The 26,929-nt window shown below is 44.4% G+C and overlaps 1 protein-coding gene across 1 annotated transcript in view; it reads left to right on the top strand.

The window, feature by feature from the left end:
• Window positions 1-2,080: 2,080 nt before the first annotated feature.
• The window catches only part of LOC123725119 (protocadherin Fat 3), a 25,423-nt gene continuing 574 nt past the window's right edge, over window positions 2,081-26,929 (top strand). Inside the window, exons 1-5 of the mRNA XM_045688916.1 lie at window positions 2,081-2,111; window positions 4,322-4,440; window positions 12,765-12,963; window positions 17,345-17,406; window positions 22,467-22,781. Of these exons, the coding sequence (XP_045544872.1) occupies window positions 2,081-2,111; window positions 4,322-4,440; window positions 12,765-12,963; window positions 17,345-17,406; window positions 22,467-22,781 (726 nt within the window). The remainder of the gene's footprint in view (window positions 2,112-4,321; window positions 4,441-12,764; window positions 12,964-17,344; window positions 17,407-22,466; window positions 22,782-26,929) is intronic.

The raw sequence follows: 26,929 nt of genomic DNA, 5'->3' as shown, positions 1-26,929 counted from the left end.
GAAGACCTTAGAAAGGCAGGGTAGGATAGATATAGTTCTGTAGCAGTTTGGGTCTAGAGTGTCTCCTCCTTTAAAAGAGGGGGATGACCGTGGCAGCTTTCCAATTTTTGGGGATCTCAGATGATACGAAAGAGAGGTTGAACAGGCTAGTAATAGGGCTGCAACAATTTCGGCTGATAATTTTAGAAAGAGAGGGTCCAGATTGTCTAGCCCTGCTAATTGGTAGGGGTCCAGATTTTGCAGCTTTGTTGTGAAGGAGAAATGGGGGAGGCATGGGCAAGTTGCTGTTGCGGGGGCAGGGCTGTTGACCAGGGTAGGGGTGGCCAGGTGGAAAGCAAGGCCAGCCGTAGAAAAATTCTTATTGAAATTCTCAGTTGTCGTGGATTTATCGGTGGTGGAAGTGTTTCTTAGCCTCAGTGCGGTGGGCAGCTGGGAGGAGGTGCTCTTATTCTCCATGGACTTTACATTGTCCCAGAACTTTTTTTGGAGTTTGTGCTGCAGGATGCAAATTTCTGTTTGAAAAAGCCAGCCTTTGCTTTCCTAACTGCCTGTTTATATTGGTTCCTAACTTCCCTGAAAAGTTGCATATCATAGGGGCTCTTTGATGCTAATGCAGTATGTCACAGGTTGTTTTTGTGTTGGTTAAGGGCAGTCAGGTCTGGAGAGAACCAAGGGCTATATCTGTTCCTGGTTCTACATTTTTTAAATAATTGTGAGGAAGGCACTTTTAAAGAATGACCAGGCATCTTCTACTGAAGGAATGAGGTCAATATCATTCCAGGTCGATTAGAAAGTCCTGCTCGCTGAAGTGTTTTAGGGAGCGTTTGACAGTGATGAGGGTTGGTCGTTTGACCGCAGACCCATTACGGTCGCAAGCAATGAGGCAGTGATCACTGAGATCCTGGTTGAAGACAGCAGAGGTGTATTTGGAGGGCAGGTTGGTTAGGATGATATCTATGAGGGTGCCCATGTTTACGGATTTAGGGTTGTACCTGGTGGGTTCATTGACAATTTGTGTAAGATTGAGGGCATTAAGCTTAGATTGTAGGATGGCCGGGGTGTTAAGCATGTCCCAGTTTAGGTCACCTAACAGCACGAAGATAGATGGGGGAAATCAATTCACATATGGTGTCCAGGGCACAGCTGGGAGCAGAGGGGGGTCTATAACAGGCGGCAATGATGAGAGACTTGTTTCTGGAAAGGTGGATTTTTAAAAGTAGAAGCTCATATTGTTTAGGCACAGACCTGGATAGTATGACAGAACTCTGCAGGCTATCTCTGCAGTAGATTGCAACTCCACTCCTTTTGGCAGTTCTATCTTGTCAGAAAATGTTATAGTTAGGGATGGAAATTTCAGGGTTTTTGGTGGTCTTCCTAAGCCAGGATTCAGACACGGCTAGGACATCCAGGTTGGCAGAGTGTGCTAAAGCAGTGAGTAAAACAAACTTAGGGAGAAGGCTTCTAATGTTAACATGCATGAAGCCATTACGGTTACAGAAGTCAACAAAAGAGAGTGCCTGGGGAATGGGAGTGGAGCTAGGCACTGCAGGGCCTGGATTCACCTCTACATCACCAGAGGACGAGTAGGATAAGGGTACGGCTAAAGGCTAAAAGAACTAGTCATCTAGTACGTTCGGAACAGAGAGTAAAAGGAGCAGGTTTCTGGGCGCGATAGAATACATTCAATGCATAATGTACAGACAAAGGTATGGTAGGATGTGAATACAGTGGAGGTAAACCTAGGCATTGAGTGACGATGAGAGAGGTATTGCCTCTAGAGACATAAATTAAACCAGGTGAGGTCACTGCATGTGTTGGAGGTGGAACAAGAGGGTTAGCTGTGGCATATTGAGCAGGGCTGGAGGCTCTACAGTGAAATAAGACAATAATCACTAACCAAAACAGCAATGAACAATGCATATTATTATTAGGGAGAGGCATGTGTAGCCGAGGGATCGTAGGGTCCAGTGAGTAGTTAGGCAGGCTGGAGACACGGCGATTCAGACAGCTAGCGTGCCGGGGATAGCAGGCTAGCAGAAGGGCCTTAGAGGGACGGTTACATATATATATACACAACAAGATGAAGACAAAGACACCTGACCATCTTAAGGGTAAGTTCATCGTTAGAGCCATAGGATCCTATGGTTAGCCTTAAGATGCTGTTATTGGTGATGGGGACAGACAGACTGTCGAGTTTGATGTGTGTTGAAGTAGCAGAAAAGAGCCTGTCGCTTTTCAAAGTGCTTTCACAACCGATGTGTCTCTCTCTCTCTGTTCTCTCTGTGTGTGATGTAGAATAGATTTGTTTTGAAAAGGAAGGTCAAGGACGCCAAGGCATGGTCACACACACACTTTCTCTCTCTCTCTCTCTCTCTCTCTCTCTCTCTCTCTCTCTCTCTCTCTCTCTCTCTGTCTCTCTCTCTCTCTCTCTCTGTCTCTCTCTCTCTGTCTCTCTCTCTCTCTCTCTCTGCTCTCTCTCTCTCTCTCTGTCTCTCTCTCTCTGTCTCTCTCTCTCTGTCTCTCTCTCTCTCTCTCTCTCTCTCTCTCTCTCTCTCTCTCTCTCTCGCTCTCTCTCTCGCTCTCTCGCTCTCTCTCATGGTGTGTGATGTAGAAGAGATTTGTTTTGAAAAGAACAGTCAAGGACGCCAAGGTCACACACACACTTTCTTTCACTTTTTTTTATTTTTTATTTATTTTATTTATCCTTTATTTAACTTGGCAAGTCAGTTAAGAACACATTTTTATTTACAATGACGGCCTACACTGACCAAAAACGGTGGGCCAATTGTGTGCCGCCCAATCATGGCCGATTGTGATACAGCACTGAGATGCAGCGCCTTAGACCTCTCTCTCTCTCTCTCTCTCTCTCTCTGTCTCTCTTTCTCTCTCTGTCTGTCTGTCTCTCTCTCTCTCTCTCTCTCTCTCTCTCTCCCCCCTTCTCTCTCCCTCCATTTGTGATGCTCCTACACCCTAACACTTGTTGTGGTTGAGTGTGTCACTCAGTGTGCATCAGTGTCAAAGCTATAGGACCTAACATTCTGACACCAGACCGTCCTTAACTGTCAGCTATTTTGTTTCCTGCGGGCCATCAAATTCACACCAGCCTGTGTGTGTGTGTGTGTGTGGGGGGGGGTTGAAAGAGAGGGAAGGGGGGTTGAAAGAGAGAGTGACAGAAGGAGAAAGAGAGACAGAGAGAGAAAGAGAGAAAGAGAACAGTGTTGGTAGCAGTTTAGTCAGCGTTGATTAAAGTACCATAGTAGAGCTGTTACGGCTATCGTAGAGAGGGGACCAATGGGCAGAGTGGTAAGTGTTCATATATATATATATATATCATATTCATATATTATTTATTTAAACAATGAAAACACTAGAACAAAGAAACAAAACGAAAAGCCACACAGTTCCGTCAGGTAACGAATACAAAACAGAAAATAACTACCCACAAAACACTGGTGGGAAAAAAAGGCTGCCTAAGTATGGTTCCTAATCAGAGACAACGATAGACAGCTGCCTCTGATTAGGAACCATACTCGGCCCAAAACATAGAAATATAAAACGTAGAATGCCCACCCCACACCCTGACCTAACCACATAGAGAAATAAACCGTCTCTCTCAGGTCAGGGTGTGACTAGAGCGGTATTAAGTTATTCGTTATTATTACGTTAGTTGATTAAGGTACCATAGTAGAGCAGTACGTGTGTGTGGGATAACTCTGTCACTATGACATTGGCCTTGGAAAATGCGGAGTCACTTCTTACACTGCTAGTGGCTAATACACAATGACACACACACACACACACACACACACACACACACACACACACACACACACACACACACACACACACACACACACACACACACACACACACACACACACACACACACACACACACACACACACAGGACTATAAATGGTGCCATCCTGTATTATACTGATGCAAAAATGTTTATTATATTCTACTGAGCCATTTACTTTGTCTTGGTAATGTTATGTTATTTCTTATCGTTGTTTCGTTGTGCTAGTAAGCATATCTTTTCTCCTCCTCCTCTCCTCCTCCTCTTCTCCTCTCTTCCTCCTCTCCTCCCTCCTCCTCATCCTCCTCCCTACTCCTCTCCTCCTTTCCTCCTCTCCTCCCTCCTCCTCCTACTCCCTACTCTTCTCCTCCCTACTCCTCCTCCTCCTCTCCTCCCTCCTCCTCCTCTCCTCCTTCCTCCTCCTCTCCTCCCTCCTCCTCCTACTCCCTACTCTTCTCCTCCCTACTCCTCCTCCTCCTCTCCTCCCTCCTCCTCCTCTCCTCCCTCCTCTCGTCTTTTCAGGTTTGATCTACACTACAGGTATTCTGGACTGTGAAACCAAGGCATCCTATTGGTTGACGGTCCACGCCACCACCCGCGGGGTCACGCCCCTCTCCGCCTCCATTGAGGTCTTCATCCAGGTGTGTAACAACACTAGTGTGTGTGAAGGTGTCCTCATGCTTCCCAGCGTCCTCGACAGTTCAGAAGACCTTATGCATATATTATTACAACATTTGTGACGTTTTCGTTCATTTTAGACTTTGGTAAGTTGATGTTTTTTTTTCCCCCCGGCTTTTCGTGGAACACAAAACATTTTCACGAGGTCAGCTGAACTTCGGTTAGCTGAAGTCTACGCCCCTTCGTCCGTGATTGGTCAACTTGTAGGGATTCTTAAATAAAGTCTTTGTTGTCATTCAACAAGAGAGACGGCTCGTTTTCATGTAGATTTTTGTCATTGAGAAATTCTGCACCAAAAACGTCTTTGTTAGATGTAAAATGGCTCGACTAAGAACTCCTCGGCCCCCCCCAAAAAAAACGTCAAAATTGAACGACAGATTTTATTCTGACTATTTTGAAGAAGTGTAACCTGGATTCCTTTTCGAGGGAGGACGCTCATTCGGTTCACCTAGCCAACTATGAAGCATGTTGACGCCTTCAGTCTGTTTCTGAGTGTGTGTGTGTGCGTGTGTGTGTGTGTGTGTGTGTGTGTGTGTGTGTGTGTGTGTGTGTGTGTGTGTGTGTGTGTGTGTGTGTCTCTCTACCTTTCAAGACGTTTTCAGGTCCAAGCTCTATTCTCCCCAGAAAAAAGAGCTTAATGATACCCAGCCTACAACCCCAAACAGCAAGCAATGCAGAAGCAACAGGCCAGTGACTCGCTTCCTGAGTTAATACCTGTATTAATAACCAACAGGCCAGTGACTATCTTCCTGAGTTAATACCTGTATTAATAACCAACAGGCCAGTGGCTATCTTCCTGAGTTAATACCTACAGTACATTAATAACCAACAGGCCAGTGGCTATCTTCCTGAGTTAATACCTGTATTAATAACCAACAGGCCAGTGACTATCTTCCTGAGTTAATACCTGTATTAATAACCAACAGGCCAGTGACTATCTTCCTGAGTTAATACCTGTATTAATAACCAACAGGCCAGCGGCTATCTTCCTGAGTTAATACCTGTATTAATAACCAACAGGCCAGTGACTATCTTCCTGAGTTAATACCTGTATTAATAACCAACAGGCCAGTGGCTATCTTCCTGAGTTAATACCTGTATTAATAACCAACAGGCCAGTGACTATCTTCCTGAGTTAATACCTGTATTAATAACCAACAGGCCAGTGACTATCTTCCTGAGTTAATACCTGTATTAATAACCAACAGGCCAGCGGCTATCTTCCTGAGTTAATACCTGTATTAATAACCAACAGGCCAGTGACTATCTTCCTGAGTTAATACCTGTATTAATAACCAACAGGCCAGTGGCTATCTTCCTGAGTTAATACCTGTATTAATAACCAACAGGCCAGTGACTATCTTCCTGAGTTAATACCTGTATTAATAACCAACAGGCCAGCGGCTATCTTCCTGAGTTAATACCTACAGTACATTAATAACCAACAGGCCAGTGGCTATCTTCCTGAGTTAATACCTGTATTAATAACCAACAGGCCAGTGACTATCTTCCTGAGTTAATACCTACAGTACATTAATAACCAACAGGCCAGTGACTATCTTCCTGAGTTAATACCTGTATTAATAACCAACAGGCCAGTGACTATATTCCTGAGTTAATACCTGTATTAATAACCAACAGGCCAGTGACTATCTTCCTGAGTTAATACCTGTATTAATAACCAACAGGCCAGTGACTATCTTCCTGAGTTAATACCTGTATTAATAACCAACAGGCCAGTGGCTATCTTCCTGAGTTAATACCTGTATTAATAACCAACAGGCCAGTGACTATCTTCCTGAGTTAATACCTGTATTAATAACCAACAGGCCAGTGACTATCTTCCTGAGTTAATACCTGTATTAATAACCAACAGGCCAGCGGCTATCTTCCTGAGTTAATACCTGTATTAATAACCAACAGGCCAGTGACTATCTTCCTGAGTTAATACCTGTATTAATAACCAACAGGCCAGTGGCTATCTTCCTGAGTTAATACCTGTATTAATAACCAACAGGCCAGTGACTATCATCCTGAGTTAATACCTGTATTAATAACCAACAGGCCAGCGGCTATCTTCCTGAGTTAATACCTACAGTACATTAATAACCACCAGGCCAGTGGCTATCTTCCTGAGTTAATACCTGTATTAATAACCAACAGGCCAGTGACTATCTTCCTGAGTTAATACCTACAGTACATTAATAACCAACAGGCCAGTGACTATCTTCCTGAGTTAATACCTGTATTAATAACCAACAGGCCAGTGACTATATTCCTGAGTTAATACCTGTATTAATAACCAACAGGCCAGTGACTATCTTCCTGAGTTAATACCTGTATTAATAACCAACAGGCCAGTGGCTATCTTCCTGAGTTAATACCTGTATTAATAACCAACAGGCCAGTGACTATCTTCCTGAGTTAATACCTGTATTAATAACCAACAGGCCAGTGACTATCTTCCTGAGTTAATACCTGTATTAATAACCAACAGGCCAGCGGCTATCTTCCTGAGTTAATACCTGTATTAATAACCAACAGGCCAGTGACTATCTTCCTGAGTTAATACCTGTATTAATAACCAACAGGCCAGTGGCTATCTTCCTGAGTTAATACCTGTATTAATAACCAACAGGCCAGTGACTATCATCCTGAGTTAATACCTGTATTAATAACCAACAGGCCAGCGGCTATCTTCCTGAGTTAATACCTACAGTACATTAATAACCAACAGGCCAGTGGCTATCTTCCTGAGTTAATACCTGTATTAATAACCAACAGGCCAGTGACTATCTTCCTGAGTTAATACCTGTATTAATAACCAACAGGCCAGTGACTATATTCCTGAGTTAATACCTGTATTAATAACCAACAGGCCAGTGACTATCTTCCTGAGTTAATACCTGTATTAATAACCAACAGGCCAGTGACTATCTTCCTGAGTTAATACCTGTATTAATAACCAACAGGCCAGTGGCTATCTTCCTGAGTTAATACCTGTATTAATAACCAACAGGCCAGTGACTATCTTCCTGAGTTAATACCTGTATTAATAACCAACAGGCCAGTGGCTATCTTCCTGAGTTAATACCTGTATTAATAACCAACAGGCCAGTGACTATCTTCCTGAGTTAATACCTGTATTAATAACCAACAGGCCAGTGACTATCTTCCTGAGTTAATACCTGTATTAATAACCAACAGGCCAGCGGCTATCTTCCTGAGTTAATACCTGTATTAATAACCAACAGGCCAGTGACTATCTTCCTGAGTTAATACCTACAGTACATTAATAACCAACAGGCCAGTGACTATCTTCCTGAGTTAATACCTGTATTAATAACCAACAGGCCAGCGGCTATCTTCCTGAGTTAATACCTGTATTAATAACCAACAGGCCAGCGGCTATCTTCCTGAGTTAATACCTGTATTAATAACCAACAGGCCAGTGACTATCTTCCTGAGTTAATACCTGTATTAATAACCAACAGGCCAGTGACTATCTTCCTGAGTTAATACCTGTATTAATAACCAACAGGCCAGTGGCTATCTTCCTGAGTTAATACCTGTATTAATAACCAACAGGCCAGTGGCTATCTTCCTGAGTTAATACCTGTATTAATAACCAACAGGCCAGTGACTATCTTCCTGAGTTAATACCTACAGTACATTAATAACCAACAGGCCAGTGGCTATCTTCCTGAGTTAATACCTGTATTAATAACCAACAGGCCAGTGGCTATCTTCCTGAGTTAATACCTGTATTAATAACCAACAGGCCAGTGACTATCTTCCTGAGTTAATACCTACAGTACATTAATAACCAACAGGCCAGTGACTATCTTCCTGAGTTAATACCTGTATTAATAACCAACAGGCCAGTGACTATATTCCTGAGTTAATACCTGTATTAATAACCAACAGGCCAGTGACTATCTTCCTGAGTTAATACCTGTATTAATAACCAACAGGCCAGTGACTATCTTCCTGAGTTAATACCTGTATTAATAACCAACAGGCCAGTGGCTATCTTCCTGAGTTAATACCTGTATTAATAACCAACAGGCCAGTGACTATCTTCCTGAGTTAATACCTGTATTAATAACCAACAGGCCAGTGGCTATCTTCCTGAGTTAATACCTGTATTAATAACCAACAGGCCAGCGGCTATCTTCCTGAGTTAATACCTGTAATAATAACCAACAGGCCAGTGGCTATCTTCCTGAGTTAATACCTGTATTAACAACCAACAGGCCAGTGACTATCTTCCTGAGTTAATACCTGTATTAATAACCAACAGGCCAGTGACTATCTTCCTGAGTTAATACCTGTATTAATAACCAACAGGCCAGCGGCTATCTTCCTGAGTTAATACCTACAGTACATTAAGAAGCAACAGGCCAGTGACTATCTTCCTGAGTTAATACCTGTATTAATAACCAACAGGCCAGTGACTATCTTCCTGAGTTAATACCTGTATTAATAACCAACAGGCCAGTGACTATCTTCCTGAGTTAATACCTGTATTAATAACCAACAGGCCAGTGGCTATCTTCCTGAGTTAATACCTGTATTAATAACCAACAGGCCAGTGGCTATCTTCCTGAGTTAATACCTGTATTAATAACCAACAGGCCAGTGACTATCTTCCTGAGTTAATACCTACAGTACATTAATAACCAACAGGCCAGTGACTATCTTCCTGAGTTAATACCTGTATTAATAACCAACAGGCCAGCGTCTATCTTCCTGAGTTAATACCTGTATTAATAACCAACAGGCCAGTGACTATCTTCCTGAGTTAATACCTGTATTAATAACCAACAGGCCAGTGGCTATCTTCCTGAGTTAATACCTGTATTAATAACCAACAGGCCAGTGGCTATCTTCCTGAGTTAATACCTGTATTAATAACCAACAGGCCAGCGGCTATCTTCCTGAGTTAATACCTGTATTAATAACCAACAGGCCAGCGGCTATCTTCCTGAGTTAATACCTGTATTAATAACCAACAGGCCAGTGGCTATCTTCCTGAGTTAATACCTGTATTAATAACCAACAGGCCAGTGGCTATCTTCCTGAGTTAATACCTGTATTAATAACCAACAGGCCAGTGACTATCTTCCTGAGTTAATACCTACAGTACATTAATAACCAACAGGCCAGTGACTATCTTCCTGAGTTAATACCTGTATTAATAACCAACAGGCCAGCGGCTATCTTCCTGTGTTAATACCTACAGTACATTAAGAAACTACATGCTAACACTCTCTTGATGTTTTGCTCAATGGGCTAACAGACTCCTGTGATGCAAAACAGACTGGGTTTCTAACTCTTGGGGTGCGCTCGTAAATTTCCCCCTTGTGTTTGAGAGTGCTCTCTGTGCCGATCATAAATTCAGAGCGTTGTCAGATTGTCCATTCATAAATCTAGAACATTTTGTATGCGGAGTGTATACTGCAGTCAAGCACACAGGCTAACTGGCTAATGGTGGCTATATTGCTAGAAACTTCCAGTCATAAGTGAGAACACTCTGAGAGAACACCCTGAGAGAACACGCTGAGAGAACACTCTGAGAGAACACGCTGAGAGAACACCCTGAGAGAACACGCTGAGAGAACACGCTGAGAGAACACACTGAGAGAACACGCTGAGAGAACACGCTGAGAGAACACTCTGAGAGAACAGCCTGAGAGAACACCCTGAGAGAACACCCTGAGAGAACAGCCTGAGAGAACACCCTGAGAGAACACCCTGAGAGAACAGCCTGAGAGAACACGCTGAGAGAACACCCTGAGAGAACACTCTGAGAGAACAGCCTGAGAGAACACCCTGAGAGAACACCCTGAGAGAACAGCCTGAGAGAACACGCTGAGAGAACACCCTGAGAGAACAGCCTGAGAGAACACCCTGAGAGAACACCCTGAGAGAACACGCTGAGAGAACACTCTGAGAGAACACTCTGAGAGAACACGCTGAGAGAACACGCTGAGAGAACACCCTGAGAGAACACTCTGAGAGAACACGCTGAGAGAACACCCTGAGAGAACACTCTGAGAGAACACGCTGAGAGAACACCCTGAGAGAACACCCTGAGAGAACACCCTGAGAGAACACACTGAGAGAACACCTGAGAGAACACCATGAGAGAACACCCTGAGAGAACACCTGAGAGAACACCATGAGAGAACACCCTGAGAGAACAGCCTGAGAGAACACCTGAGAGAACACGCTGAGAGAACACCCTGAGAGAACACCCTGAGAGAACACCCTGAGAGAACACGCTGAGAGAACACCCTGAGAGAACACGCTGAGAGAACACGCTGAGAGAACACCCTGAGAGAACACCTGAGAGAACACCCTGAGAGAACACGCTGAGAGAACACCCTGAGAGAACACGCTGAGAGAACACTCTGAGAGAACACGCTGAGAGAACACCCTGAGAGAACACCCTGAGAGAACACCCTGAGAGAACACGCTGAGAGAACACGTTGAGAGAACACTCTGAGAGAACACGCTGAGAGAACACGCTGAGAGAACACCCTGAGAGAACACGCTGAGAGAACACCCTGAGAGAACACCCTGAGAGAACACTCTGAGAGAACAGCCTGAGAGAACACGCTGAGAGAACACTCTGAGAGAACACCCTGAGAGAACACCCTGAGAGAACACCCTGAGAGAACACGCTGAGAGAACACCCTGAGAGAACACCCTGAGAGAACACGTTGAGAGAACACGCTGAGAGAACACCCTGAGAGAACACGTTGAGAGAACACTCTGAGAGAACACCCTGAGAGAACACTCTGAGAGAACACCCTGAGAGAACACCCTGAGAGAACACGTTGAGAGAACACGCTGAGAGAACACACCTCACTGTGAACAGTTTCCTCACTCTAGCAGAACCATAGTTAGGCTGTTTTAATGTTATCAAGAGGTTTAGTGAATGTAACTGTGTTGCTGGTACTAATTTACTTCCGTTTTTTTTTGTAGATGTTTGCTGACACCAATGGGGGTAGGGCATTCGTAAATTCAGCAATTATTCAGTACTCAGAACAGAGTGGGAGAGAATCGGGGTAGATAATGTGATGTGTTGTTTCCAGGTGGAGGATTGCATACGGTATGCTGATGAATAACTACTTCCTTTGATATCATATTTAAAACACCTCCTCCCTTCTCCCCCCCTGAGCTCTCTCCCTTCTCTCTCGTCCCTCTCTCTCTCTTCTCGCTCTCTCATCTCTCTCTTCCCTCTCTCTCATCTCTCTCTCTTCCCCATCTCTCTTCCCCCTCTCTCCCCTCTCTCTCTTCCCTCTCTTTTTCTCCTCTCTCTCTTCCCTCTCTCTCCTCGTCCTCTCCCCCCTGATCTCGCTCCCTTCTCTCCCTCCCTCTCTCTCTCTCTCTCTCTTCTCGCTCTCTCTCCTCTCTCTTCCCTCTCTCTCATCTCTCTCTCTTCCCCATCTCTCTTCCCCCCTCTCTCCCTTCTCTCTCTTCCCTCTCTCTCCTCTCGTCCTCTCCCCACCTGATCTCTCTCTCTTCTCTCTCTTCCCTCTCTCTCTCTTCTCGCTCTCTCTCTTCTCTCTTCCCTCTCTCTCATCTCTCTCTCTTCCCCATCTCTCTTCCCCCCTCTCTCCCTTCTCTCTCTTCCCTCTCTCTCCTCTCGTCCTCTCCCCCCTGATCTCTCTCTCTTCTCTCTCTTTCCTCTCTCTTCCCCTATCTCTCTTCCCCCCTCTCTCCCCTCTTTCTCTTCCCTGTCTCTTTCTCCTCTCTCTCTTCCCTCTCTCTCTCCTCTCGTCCTCTCCCCCCTGATCTCTCTCCCTTCTCTCTCTTCCCTCTCTCTCTCTTCTCGCTCTCTCTCCTCTCTCTTCCCTCTCTCTCTCATCTCTCTCTCTTTCCCATCTCTCTTCCCCCCTCTCTCCCCTCTCTCTCTTCCCTCTCTCTTTCTCCTCTCATCCTCTCCCCCTTGATCTCTCTCCCTTCTCTCTCTTCCCTCTCTCTCTTCTCGCTCTCTCTCCTCTCTCTTCCTTCTCTCTCATCTCTCTCTATTCCCCATCTCTCTTCCCCCTCTCTTCCCTCTCTCTTCCCTCTCTCTTTCTCCTCTCTCTCTTTCTCTCTCTCTCTCTCTCTCTCTTCCCTCTCTTTCTCCTCTCTCTCTTCCCTCTCTCTCTTCCCACCTCTCTCCCCTCTCTCTCTCTTCCTTCTCTCTTTCTCCTCTCTCTCTTCCCTCTCTCTCTTCCCTCTCTCTCTCCCCGCTCTCTCTCATATCCCCCTATCCCCCCCTCCCTTCCAGGTGGAGGACGTGAACGATAACTCCCCCTTGACCTCAGACCCCATCTATCACCCCGTCGTCATGGAGAACTCTCCCAAAGACCTGTCCGTCATCCGTATCCAGGCGCAGGACCCCGACTTCACCGCCATGCCCGGTCGCCTTAGTTACCGCATCTCCGCCGGCAACCCACAGAACTTCTTCTCCATCAACTCCAAAACAGGTGACCTCTTAACCTCTGACCCTTAACACCTGACCTCTAAACCCTTAACCCTAGGGCCTGTATCGACAAAGCGTCTCTGAATAGGAGTATTGATTTAGGATCAATATTATTAATCATGGCAACTCTGTACCTGGAATGCCGCAGGTACTGCGGGATTTTGATCCAACTAGGCACCACACCTGACCAACTGAGCTAATTGATCAATTCAGTGATTGACTTAATTTTAACACACCTGGTCTTCCAGGACGGTTAAATAAAAAAAAACGTGAATTTGTCCTCCGGGACAGGGCCTATCCCTGATCTAAAAGGTGCACCTGATCCTAGACGATTTAAGAATACAGGCCCTCACAACAGAATTTATGAATACAGGCCCTCACAACAGCCTTTATGAATACAGGCCCTCACAACAGAATTTATGAATACAGGCCCTCACAACAGCCTTTTATGAATACAGGCCCTCATCACAGCCTTTATGAATACAGGCCCTCACAACAGCCTTGATGAATACAGGCCTTCACCACAGCCTTGATGAATACAGGCCCTCATAACAGCCTTGATGAATACAGGCCCTCATCACAGCCTTTATGAATACAGGCCCTCACAACAGCCTTGATGAATACAGGCCCTCACCACAGCCTTGATGAATACAGGCCCTCATAACAGCCTTGATGAATACAGGCCCTCATCACAGCCTTGATGAATACAGGCCCTCACAACAGCCTTGATGAATACAGGCCCTCACAACAGCCTTGATGAATACAGGCCTTCACCACAGCCTTGATGAATACAGGCCCTCATCACAGCCTTGATGAATACAGGCCCTCACCACAGCCTTGATGAATACAGGCCCTCATAACAGCCTTGATGAATGCAGGCCCTCACAACAGCCTTTCTGAATACAGGCCCTCACAACAGCCTTGATTAATACAGGCCCTCACCACAGCCTTTATGAATACAGGCCCTCACAACACCCTTTTATGAATACAGGCCCTCATCACAGCCTTTATGAATACAGGCCCTCACAACAGCCTTTCTGAATACAGGCCCTCACAACAGCCTTTATGAATACAGGCCCTCACAACAGCCTTTATGAATACAGGCCCTCACAACACCCTTTTATGAATACAGGCCCTCACAACAGCCTTTATGAATACAGGCCCTCACAACAGCCTTTCTGAATACAGGCCCTCACAACAGCCTTTTATGAATACAGGCCCTCACAACAGCCTTTATGAATACAGGCCCTCACAACAGCCTTTCTGAATACAGGCCCTCACAACAGCCTTTATGAATACAGGCACTCACAACAGCCTTTATGAATACAGGCACTCACCACAGCCTTGATGAATACAGGCCCTCACAACAGCCTTTATGAATACAGGCCCTCAAAACAGCCTTGATGAATACAGGCCCTCACCACAGCCTTGATGAATACAGGCCCTCACAACAGCCTTGATGAATACAGGCCCTCACAACAGCCTTGATGAATACAGGCCCTCACCACAGCCTTGATGAATACAGGCCCTCATAACAGCCTTGATGAATACAGGCCCTCACAACAGCCTTGATGAATACAGGCCCTCATAACAGCCTTGATGAATACAGGCCCTCACCACAGCCTTGATGAATACAGGCCCTCATAACAGCCTTGATGAATACATGCCCTCACAACAGCCTTTATGGTGGTGGTACTAGACAGTAGATTGAGTGTTAACATGGTGGTGATACTAGACAGTAGATTGAGTGTTAACATGGTGGTACTAGACAGTAGATTGAGTGTTGACATGGTGGTGGTACTAGACAGTAGATTGAGTGTTGTCATGGTGATACTAGACAGTAGATTGAGTGTTGACATGGTGGTGATACTAGACAGTAGATTGAGTGTTAACATGGTGGTGGTACTAGACAGTAGATTGAGTGTTAACATGGTGGTGGTACTAGACAGTAGATTGAGTGTTGTCATGGTGATACTAGACAGTAGATTGAGTGTTGACATGGTGGTGATACTAGACAGTAGATTGAGTGTTGACATGGTGGTGATACTAGACAGTAGATTGAGTGTTAACATGGTGGTGGTACTAGACAGTAGATTGAGTGTTAACATGGTGGTGGTACTAGACAGTAGATTGAGTGTTGACATGGTGGTGGTACTAGACAGTTGATTGAGTGTTAACATGGTGGTGATACTAGACAGTAGATTGAGTGTTAACATGGTGGTACTAGACAGTAGATTGAGTGTTGACATGGTGGTGGTACTAGACAGTAGATTGAGTGTTAACATGGTGGTGGTACTAGACAGTAGATTGAGTGTTAACATGGTGGTGGTACTAGACAGTAGATTGAGTGTTAACATGGTGGTGGTACTAGACAGTAGATTGAGTGTTGACATGGTGGTGGTACTAGACAGTAGATTGAGTGTTGACATGGTGGTGGTACTAGACAGTAGATTGAGTGTTAACATGGTGGTGGTACTAGACAGTAGATTGAGTGTTAACATGGTGGTGTAGATTAAGGCAGTCCCACGCACCTCTCTGATTTAGAATGGGTTGGGTTAAATGCAGAAGACACAGTTCAATTGAATACATTCAGTTGTACAACTGACAAGGTACAGTGCCTTGCCTTACAACTTGGAATTAAAATTGATTTTTTGGGGGGGTTTGTATCATTTGATTTACACAACATGCCTACCACTTTGAAGATGAAAAATATGTTTTATTGTGAAACAAACAAGAAATAAGACAAAAAAACAGAAAACTTGAGCGTGCATAACTATTCACCCCCTAAAGTCAATACTTTGTAGAGACACCTTTTGCAGCAATTACAGTTGCAAGCCTCTTGGGGTATGTCTCTATAAATTGGCACATCTAGCCACTGGGATTTTTGCCCATTATTCAGGGAAAACTGCTTCAGCTCCTTCAAGTTGGATGGGTTCCGCTGGTGTACAGCAATCTTTAAGTCATACCACAGATTCTCAATTGGATTGAGGTCTGGGCTTTAACTAGGTCATTCCAAAACATTTAAATGTTTCCCCTTAAACCACTCGAGTGTTGCTTTAGCAGTATGCTTAAGGTCATTGTCCTGCTGGAAGGTGAACCTCCATCCCAGTCTCAAATCTCTGGAAGACTGAAACAGGTTTCCCTCAACAATTTCTGTGTATTTAGCGCCATCCATCATTCCTTCAATTCTGACCAGTTTCCCAGTCCCTGCCGATGAAAAACAATCCCACAGCATGATGCTGCCACCACCATGCTTCACTGTGGGGATGTTGTTCTCGGGGTGAGGAGAGGTGTTGGGTTTGCACCAGTCATAGTGTTTTCCTTGATGGCCAAAAAGCTACAATTTTGTCTCATCTGCATAGAATACCTTCTTCCATATGTTTGGGGAGTCTCCCACATGCCTTTTGCTTATTTTTGTCTTTAAGCAATGGCTTTTTTCTGGCAACTCTTCCATAAAGCCCAGCTCTGTGGAGTGTACGGCTTAACGTGGTCCTATGGACTGGACAGATACTCCAATCTCCGCTGTGGAGCTTTGCAGCTCCTTCAGGGTTATCTTTGGTCTCTTTGTTGCCTCTCTGATTAATGCCCTCCTTGCCTGGTCTGTGAGTTTTGGTGGGCGGCCCTCTCTTGGCAGGTTTGTTGTGGTGCCATATTCTTTCCATTTTTTAATAATGGATTTAATGGTGCTCCGTGGGATGTTCAAAGTTTCAGATATTTTTTTATATCCCAACCCTGATCTGTACTTCTCCACAACTTTGTCCCTAACCTGTTTGGAGAGCTCCTTGGTCTTCATGGTGCTGCTTGCTTGGTGGTGCACCTTGCTTAGTGGTGTTTCAGACTCTGGGGCCTTTCAGAACAGGTGTATATATACTGAGATCATGTGACAGATCATGTGACACTTAGATCGCACACGGGAGGACTTTATTTAACTAATTATGTGACTTCTGAAGGTAATTGGTTGCACCAGATCTTATTTAGGGGCTTCATAGCAAAGGGGGTGAATACACATACACGCACCACTTTTCAGTTATTTTAAGTTATTTTTTTCATTTCACTTCCCCAATTTGGACTATTTTGTGTTTGTCCATTACATGAAATCGATTTCAATTTCAGGTTGTAATGCAACGAAATAGGACAAACGCCAAGGTGGGATGAGTACTTTTACAAGGCACTGTACACACCTACAGATCAGGCCAGATCAGGCATTCTCATACCTAGAGGGGGAGATCAATCATTTACAGGCTCAGGGACATGTACTAGTTTAAATTACAGGTTATAATGTAACAGAATAGGAAAAAACGCCAAGGGGGATGAATACTTTTGTAAGGCGCTATATCCCCCTTTCCATGTACTGTATGTTAACCGTGTTTTATTCTGTTCTTCAGGTCTGATAACAACAACATCCAGGAAACTGGACAGAGAGCAGCAAGCAGAACACTTCCTAGAGGTACACTAATGTGTGTGTGTGTGTGTGTGTGTGTGTGTGTGTGTGTGTGTGTGTGTGTGTGTGTGTGTGTGTGTGTGTGTGTGTGTGTGTGTGTGTGTGTGGCAGACATGTTTCGGCCCTATGCACTGTGATACATTTTGTTTTATTAACTATAAACTATCAACTCCAGTCATTCATCATTACTTATCTCCTCTGGTCACGAGGAGACGAGGGAGGGATGGAGGGAGGGAGGGAGGGATAGAAGAGGAGGGAAGGGAGCGATGAAAGGATAAAAGAGGGGAAAAAGGTTGTTAGGGAGGGAGGGATAGAAGGGGAGAGGAGCGGGAGGGGTAGAAGAGGAGAGGAGATAGGGAGGAAGGGAGGGAGGGATAGAAGATGAGAGGAGAGAGGGAGGGATGTAAGAGGAGGGGAGAGAGGGAGGGATAGAAGATGAGAGGAGAGAGGGAGGGTGGGAGGAAGAGGAAAGGAGAGAGGGAGGAATAGAATATAGGAGAATAGGAGAATATAATGTATGAGAGGAGAGGAGAGGAGAGGAGAGGAGAGGAGAGGAGAGGAGAGGAGAGGAGAGGAGAGGAGAGGAGAGGAGAGGAGAGGAGAGGAGAGGAGAGGAGAGGAGAGGAGAGGAGAGGAGATAATGTGTGATAACAGTAGGATGAGATTTACGGCTGCTTCAGGTGTGCTTGCAGCAGATTCAGGGCACAGGTTGTTATGTGTTGCTGTGGTACATTACGATGAGATGATCAGCGAGCTGAACAGAAACATACAGTAGAATCAACTGGCTTATACCGTACCTATCAACCAACGGAGTGAATCAATCAGCGTATACTGTACACATACAGTCACTCTTCGATTACCAATGGTAGTGAGGATCGGTCACATCTTTCACACAAACAGCTACCAAGTGGAAGTTTGAACAGGTCGGACTAAACTAATTATATCTTCCCATCAAACGACTGAGGAAAAGCATCTCCAGAGTCCATCTGTAGAAATAGGCAGAGTTGAGACAGAGTCTATCTGTGACACATGAAATGAAAAGGGTGTTGCTATTACTGGACTGTATTATTGGTAATCACCTCATTTGTGGACGTATTGAGTGGACGTGTTGAGTGTTAACAGGTACTATCTGGCACACTATCTGGCACACTAACAGGTACTATCTGGCACACTAACAGGTACTATCTGGCACACTAACAGGTACTATCTGGCACACTGACAGATTCTATCTGACACACTAACAGGTACTATCTGGCACACTAACAGGTACTATCTGGCACACTAACAGGTACTATCTGGCACACTAACAGGTACTATCTGGCACACTAACAGGTACTATCTGGCACACTGACAGATTCTATCTGACACACTAACAGGTACTATCTGGCACACTAACAGGTACTATCTGGCACACTGACAGGTACTATCTGGCACACTAACAGGTACTATCTGGCACACTGACAGATTCTATCTGACACACTAACAGGTACTATCTGGCACACTAACAGGTACTATCTGACACACAAACAGGTACTATCTGGCACACTAACAGGTACTATCTGACACACAAACAGGGACTATCTGGCACACTAACATTTACTATCTGGCACACTAACAGGTACTATCTGGCACACTAACAGGTACTATCTGGCACACTAACAGGTACTATCTGGCACACTAACAGGTACTATCTGGCACACTAACAGGTACTATCTGGCACACTAACAGGTACTATCTGAGGTGGACCATTTCATTTTGTCAGTGATTTGGACCATTTCAGATTGTCAGTGATGTGTACGCCAAGGAACTTAAAACTTTCCATCTTCTCCACTGCGGTTTCTTTCGATGTGGATAGGGCCGTGCTCCCTCTGCTGTCTCCTGAAGTCCATCATTTTGTTGACGTTGAGGGAGAGGTTGTTGTCCTGGCACCTCTCCGACAGGGCCCTCACCTCCTCCCTGTAGGTTGTCTCGTCATTGTTGGTAATCAGGCCTACTACTGTTGTGCCGTTTGCAAGGTTGATGACTGAGTTGGAGGCATGCGTGGCCACGCAGTCATGGGAGTACAGGAGGGGGCTGAGCATGCACCCTTGAGGGGCCCCTGTGTTGAGGATCAGCGAAGTGGAGGTGTTGTTTCCTACCTTCACCGCCTGGGGGGCGAGTCGTCAGGAAGTCCAGGACCCAGTTGCACAGGGCAGGGTTCAGACCCAGGACCCCGAGCTTAATGATGAGCTTGGAGGGGACTATGGTGTTGAAGGCTGAGCTACAGTCAATATACAGCATTCTTACATAGGTATTCCTCTTGTCCAGATGGGATAGGGCAGTGTGCAGGGCGATGGCGATTGTATTGTCTGTGGATCTTTTGGGGCGGTAAGCAAATTGAAGTGGGTCTTGGGTCTTAATTTTGCTTTCATGGGTACAGGAACAATGGTGGACATCTTGAAGCAAGTGGGGACAGCAGACTGGGTTAGGGAGTGATTGAATATGTCCGTAAACACTGCAGCCAGCTGGTGTGCGCATGCTCAGAGGACACAGCTAGGGCTGGCATCTTGCGAGAGTTAGCACTTAAATGTCTTACTCACGTCGGCCACGGAGAACGAGCACCCTCAGTCCTTCGGAGCGGGCCACATTGATGGCACTGTGTTATCCTCAAAGCTGGCGAAGAAGGTGTTTAGCTTGTCCGGGAGCAAGACGTTGGTGTGTCCGCGACGTGGCTGGTTTTCCCTCTCTAATACGTGATTGTCTGTAGACCCTGCCACATATTTCTCATGTCTGAGCTGTTGAATTGCGACTCCACTTTGTCTCTGTACTGACGTTTTGTCTGTTTGATTGCCTTATGAAGGGAATAACTACGCTGTATTCGGCCATATTCCCAGTCACCTTGCCGTGGTTAAATGCGGTGGTTCGAGCGTTTTCAGTTTTGTGCGAATGCTGCCATCTATCCATGGTTTTTGGTTTGGGTAGGTTTTAATAGTCACAGTGGGAACAACATCCCCTATACACTTCCTGATGAACTCAGTCACCATGTCTGTGTAAACGTCAATGTTATTTTCCGAGGCTACCCGGAACATATCCCAGTCCACGTGATCAAAACAATCTTGAAGCATGGATTCCGATTGGTCAGACCAGCGTTGAATAGACCTTAGCACGGGTACTTCCTCTTTGAGTTTCTGCCTATAGGAAGGGTGGAGCAAAATGGAGTCGTGATCGGATTTGCCGAAGGGAGGGCGGGGGAGGGCCTTGTAGGCATTTTGAAAAGGGGAGTAGAAGTGGTCGAGTGTTTCACCAGAGCGAGTACTACAGAGTACTATGGTCAATGTGTTGATAGAACTTCGGTAGCGTTTTCCTCAAATTTGCTTTGTTAAAATCCCCAGCTACAATTATTTTATTTAACCTTTATTTAACTAGGCAATAAATGGGGACACAGGATATGGGGTTTCCAGTTTGCATAAAGTCCAGTGTAGTTCCTTGAGGGCCGTGGTGGTATCGGCTTGTGGTGGAATATACACGGCTGTGACTATAACCGAAGAGAATTCTCTCGGGAGGTAATACGATCAGTATTTGATTGTGAGTTATTCTAGGTCGGGTGAACAAAAGAACTTGAGTTTCTGTATGTTATCACACCATGAGTAGTTAACGATGAAGCAGACACCAAAACCCTTCTTCTTCCCGGAGAGTTCTTTATTCCTGTCTGCGCGATGAACTGAGAACCCAGCTGGCTGTATGGACGGGGACAGTATATCCTGAGAGAGCCATGATTCCGTGAAATAGAGTATGTTACAGTCCCTGATGTCTTTCTGGAAGGAGATCCTTGCCCAGAGCTTGTCTACTTTATTGTCCAGAGACTGAACATTAGCGAGTAATATACTTGGAAGCGGTGGATGGTGTGCACCCCTATTGAGTCGGACTAGAAGTTCACTCCGAATACTTCTTCTCCGCCTGCGGCGTCTCAGAGCAGCCTCTGGGATAAGTTAAATTGCTCTGGGGGGTGCAAGTAAAGGATCCAATTTGGGAAATTCCTGGTCGTAATGCTGGTGAAATCCAAAGGTCCTTGCTGGCCTGTATGTAATAACACAATAATAATAATAATAATGTAAGAAATAACACTTAGGAGCTAGAAGCAGAGCTGCCATGTCTGTCAGTGCCATCTCTGAATTGTTTTCCTCACAAGGTTAGTTATACAAGACTGTGTGTGTCCCCTCTGTGTTTAACAGTCTGGTAAGCAGGCCAGAGCAGAGCAGTATGTTTCTGATCGATGTGATTGATCAGTGATCGGCTCTCTACTGACCTACCGATCAATACCACAGAGATATCCATGTGAGGACAGACCCACGTGGCCCAACATGCCCTCTGTTCCAATACTCTGTCCTTTCTACTAACTGAACACTTGTTAATTTCTCTTTATGGTTTTAGTCTTCCCTGTGGCTCAGTTGGTAGAGCATGGTGTTTGCAACGCCAGCATGGTGTTTGCAACGCCAGCATGGTTTGTGCAACGCCAGCATGGTTTGTGCAACGCCAGCATGGTTTGTGCAACGCCAGCATGGTTTGTGCAACGCCAGCATGGTTTGTGCAACGCCAGCATGGTTTGTGCAACGCCAGGGTTGTGGGTTCGTATTCCCACGGGGGACCAGTACAAAAAAAAATGCATGAAATGAAATGTATGCATTCACTACTGTAAGTCGCTCTGGATAAGAGCGTCTGCTAAAATGACTAAAATGTAAAAGGGTTAGTTTCCCTTTTTATGATTTTCCTAGTATACTACTTCCTGTAGTCCTGGCTGATTCCAATCAGATGTTTTAGTGATGAGGACACAGAGCTAACTCTCCTTCTGGGCTAGTTAATAGTTGGCCATGTGATCAATAGTTCTGGATGATGATGAATTATTGTCAATTCATGATTTAGATTATATATGTGTGTCCAGGTAATGGTGACAGACAGACTGAATCATATTGACAGATGTTTCTACTGTAGATTCTTATTGTATAATGTGTGTGTTTCTGTCCCCAGGTAACGGTTATGGACAGACCGGTAATGTCCCGTCTCTCCACTGTGTGTGTTCCTGTCCCCAGGTAACGGTTATGGACAGTCCGGTAATGTCCCGTCTCTCCACTGTGTGGGTCATAGTCCACATCCAGGATGAAAACGACAACGCCCCCACATTCACCGAATCCGTCTACTGGATCAGCTTACCGGAACGCGACCGGAACAAGCGCGGCGACCCCGTCTATCGGGTGTTTGCGTCCGACCTCGACCTGGACACCAACGGCAACATCACATATAGTATCGTCGGGGGTAACGATGATGAGAAGTTCAGCATTGACCCGCTGACCGCAATGGTGTCATCACACAAGATGGTCACGGCAGGAAGCTACGACATCATCACCGTAGGTGTCATTTCCCTTGTCTGTAGCATTCCTTTGTCAAAATCTACTTGCGGGGCCAGAAAAAGGGCAGTTATTTGAAAATATATAGATCCATTATGATTTTCTATATACTTAACCAGGCAAGTCAGTTAAGAACAAATTCTTATTTACAATGACGCCTACCCCAGCCAAACCCTAACCCAGGTGATATTGGGCCAATGGTGCACTGCCAAATGGAGCTCCCAATCACAGCCAGTTGTGACACAGCCTGGAATCGAACCAGGGTCTGTAGTGACGCCTCTATCACTGAGATGCAGTGCCTTAGACTGCTGCGCCACTCGGGAGGCCGACACACCTACTCATTAAAGGGTTTTTTCATATTTTTACTAATTTCTACATCAAGACATCAACACTATGAAATAACACATGGAATCATGAGTGTGCAAAACTGTCATCAAGGCAAAATGGTGGCTACTTTGAAGAATCTCAAATATAAAATATATTTTGATTTTTTTAACACTTTTTTTGGTTACTACATGATTCCATATGTGTTATTTCATAGTAGAAAATAGTAAAAATAAAGAAAAACCCTGGAATGAATAGGTGTGTCCAAACTTTTGACTGGTACTGTATATATATATATATATATATATATATATATATATATATATATATATATATATGTCCGTTATAATTAATATAAATATATAGGTCCGGGATGCTGGCCTTATACGGAGAGTTCCTCTGTCCAGTGTCTGTGTTCTTTTGCCCATCTTAATCTTTTCTTCTTATTGGCCAGTCTGAGATATGGCTTTGTCTTTGCAACTCTGCCTAGAAGGCCAGCATCCCGGAGTCGCCTCTTCACTGTTGACGTTGAGACTGGTGTTTTGTGGGTACTATTTAATGAAGCTGCCAGTTGAGGACTTGTGAGGCATTTGTTTCTCAAACTAGACACTCTAATGTACTTGTCCTCTTGCTCAGTTGTGCACCGGGGCCTCCCACTCCTCTTTCTATATTGGTTAGAGCCAGTTTGCGCTGTTCTGTGAAGGGAGTAGTACACAGCGTTGTACGAGATCTTCAGTTTATTGGCAATTTTTCGCATGGAATAGCCTTCATTTCTCAAAACAAGAATAGACTGACGAGATTCAGAAGAAAGTTCTTTGTTTCTGGCCATTTTAGGCCTGTAATCGAACCCACAAATGCTGATGCTCCAGATACTCAACTAGACTAAAGAAGGCCAGTTGTATTGCTTCTTTAATCAAGAAAACAGTTTTCAGCTGTGCTAACATAATTGCAAAAGGGTTTTCTAATGATCAATAGGTCCATTGTCATTTCTATAAATATATAGGTCCGTTATCATTTATGTAAATATATAGGTCCGTTATCGTTTATGTAAATATATAGGTCCGTTATCGTTTATATAAATATATAGGGCTATTATCATTTCTATAAATATATAGGGCTGTTATCATTTCTATAAATATATAGGTCCATTATCATTTATATAAATATATAGGTCCGTTATCATTTATATAAATATATAGGGCTATTATAATTTCTATAAATATATAGGGCTGTTATCATTTATATAAATATATAGGTCCGTTATCATTTATATAAATATATAGGTCCGTTATCATTTATATAAATATATAGGTCCGTTATCATTTATATAAATATATAGGTCCGTTATCATTTCTATAAATATATAGGTCCATTATCATTTCTATAAATATATAGGTCCGTTATCATTTCTATAAATATATAGGTCCGTTATCATTTCTATAAATATATAGGTCCGTTATCATTTCTATAAATATATAGGTCCGTTATCATTTCTATAAATATATAGGTCCGTTATCATTTCTATAAATATATAGGTCCGTTATCATTTATATAAATATATAGGTCTGTTATCATTTCTATAAATATATAGGTCCGTCATCATTTCTATAAATATATAGGTCCGTTATCATTTCTATAAATATATAGGTCTGTTATCATTTATATAAATATATAGGTCTGTTATCATTTCTATAAATATATAGGTCCGTTATCATTTCTATAAATATATAGGTCCGTTATCATTTCTATAAATATATAGGTCCGTTATCATTTCTATAAATATATAGGTCCGTTATCATTTATATAAATATATAGGTCCGTTATCATTTCTATAAATATATAGGTCCGTTATCATTTATATAAATATATAGGTCCGTTATCATTTATATAAATATATAGGTCTGTTATCATTTATATAAATATATAGGGCTGTTATCATTTATATAAATATATAGGTCCGTTATCATTTCTATAAATATATAGGTCCGTTATCATTTCTATAAATATATAGGTCCGTTATCATTTATATAAATATATAGGTCCGTTATCATACTTTCTATCTAGTTTTAGATGTTCAAGAGTGGCCAGGTGTTTTCTTCTTTTTTAAACTTCCCTAAAGTTAAACTTCCCACCCTGATATAAGATGAATGCACTGAGTCGCTCTGGATCAACATGGGGATTGCTCAGCTCTATCTAGCCTTCCAATAGGCTCAGCTCTATCTAGCCTTCCAATAGGCTCAGCTCTATCTAGCCTTCCAATAGGCTCAGCTCTACCTAGCCTTCCAATAGGCTCAGCTCTACCTAGCCTTCCAATAGGCTCAGCTCTACCTAGCCTTCCAATAGGCTCAGCTCTACCTTCCAATAGGCTCAGCTCTATCTAGCCTTCCAATAGGCTCAGCTCTATCTAGCCTTCCAATAGGCTCAGCTCTATCTAGCCTTCCAATAGGCTCAGCTCTACCTAGCCTTCCAATAGGCTCAGCACTATCTAGCCTTCCAATAGGCTCAGCTCTATCTAGCCTTCCAATAGGCTCAGCTCTATCTAGCCTTCCAATAGGCTCAGCTCTACCTAGCCTTCCAATAGGCTCAGCTCTATCTAGCCTCCCAATAGGCTCAGCTCTATCTAGCCTTCCAATAGGCTCAGCTCTACCTAGCCTTCCAATAGGCTCAGCACTATCTAGCCTTCCAATAGGCTCAGCTCTACCTAGCCTTCCAATAGGCTCAGCTCTACCTAGCCTTCCAATAGGCTCAGCTCTACCTAGCCCTCTAATAGGCTCCACTCTACCTTCCAATAGGCTCAGCTCTACCTAGCCTTCCAATAGGCTCAGCTCTACCTTCCAATAGGCTCAGCTCTACCTAGCCTTCCAATAGGCTCCACTCTACCTTCCAATAGGCTCAGCTCTACCTAGCCCTCTAATAGGCTCCACTCCACCTTCCAATAGGCTCAGCTCTACCTAGCCTTCCAATAGGATCAGCTCTACCTTCCAATAGGCTCAGCTCTACCTAGCCTTCCAATAGGCTCCAATCTATCTTCCAATAGGCTAGCCTTCCAATAGGCTCAGCTCTACCTAACCTTCCAATAGACTCAGCTCTACCTAGCCTTCCAATAGGCTCAGCTCTACCTAGCCTTCCAATAGGCTCAGCTCTACCTAACCTTCCAATAGGCTCAGCTCTACCTAGCCTTCCAATAGACTCAGCTCTATCTAGCCTTCTAATAGGCTAAGCTCTACCTAGCCTTCCAATAGGCTCAGCTCTACCTAGCCTTCCAATAGGCTCAGCTCTACCTAGCCTTCCAATAGGCTCCACTCAACCACTCTGCCTTCCAATAGGCTCAGCTCTATCTAGCCTTCCAATAGGCTCAGCTCTACCTAACCTTCCAATAGACTCAGCTCTACCTAGCCTTCCAATAGGCTCAGCTCTACCTAGCCTTCCAATAGGCTCAGCTCTACCTAACCTTCCAATAGGCTCAGCTCTACCTAGCCTTCCAATAGACTCAGCTCTATCTAGCCTTCCAATAGGCTCCACTCAACCACTCTGCCTTCCAATAGGCTCAGCTCTACCTAGCCTTCCAATAGGCTCAGCTCTACCTAGCCTTCCAATAGGCTCCACTTAACCACTCTACCTTCCAATAGGCTCAGCTCTACTTTCCAATAAGCTCCACTCTACCTACCAATAGGCTCAGCTCTACCTAGCCTTCCAATAGGCTCAGCTCTACCTAGCCTTCCAATAGGCTCAGCTCTACCTAGACTTCCAATTGGCTCAGCTCTACCTAGCCTTCCAATAGGCTCAGCTCTACCTAGCATTCCAATAGGCTCAGCTCTACCTAG

The sequence above is a fragment of the Salmo salar genome, chromosome ssa11 (assembly GCF_905237065.1).
Source record: "Salmo salar chromosome ssa11, Ssal_v3.1, whole genome shotgun sequence".
Classification (NCBI taxonomy): domain Eukaryota; kingdom Metazoa; phylum Chordata; class Actinopteri; order Salmoniformes; family Salmonidae; genus Salmo; species Salmo salar.
Note: the sequence above shows the minus strand (reverse complement) of the source record. Positions and strands in the feature narration are given on the sequence as shown.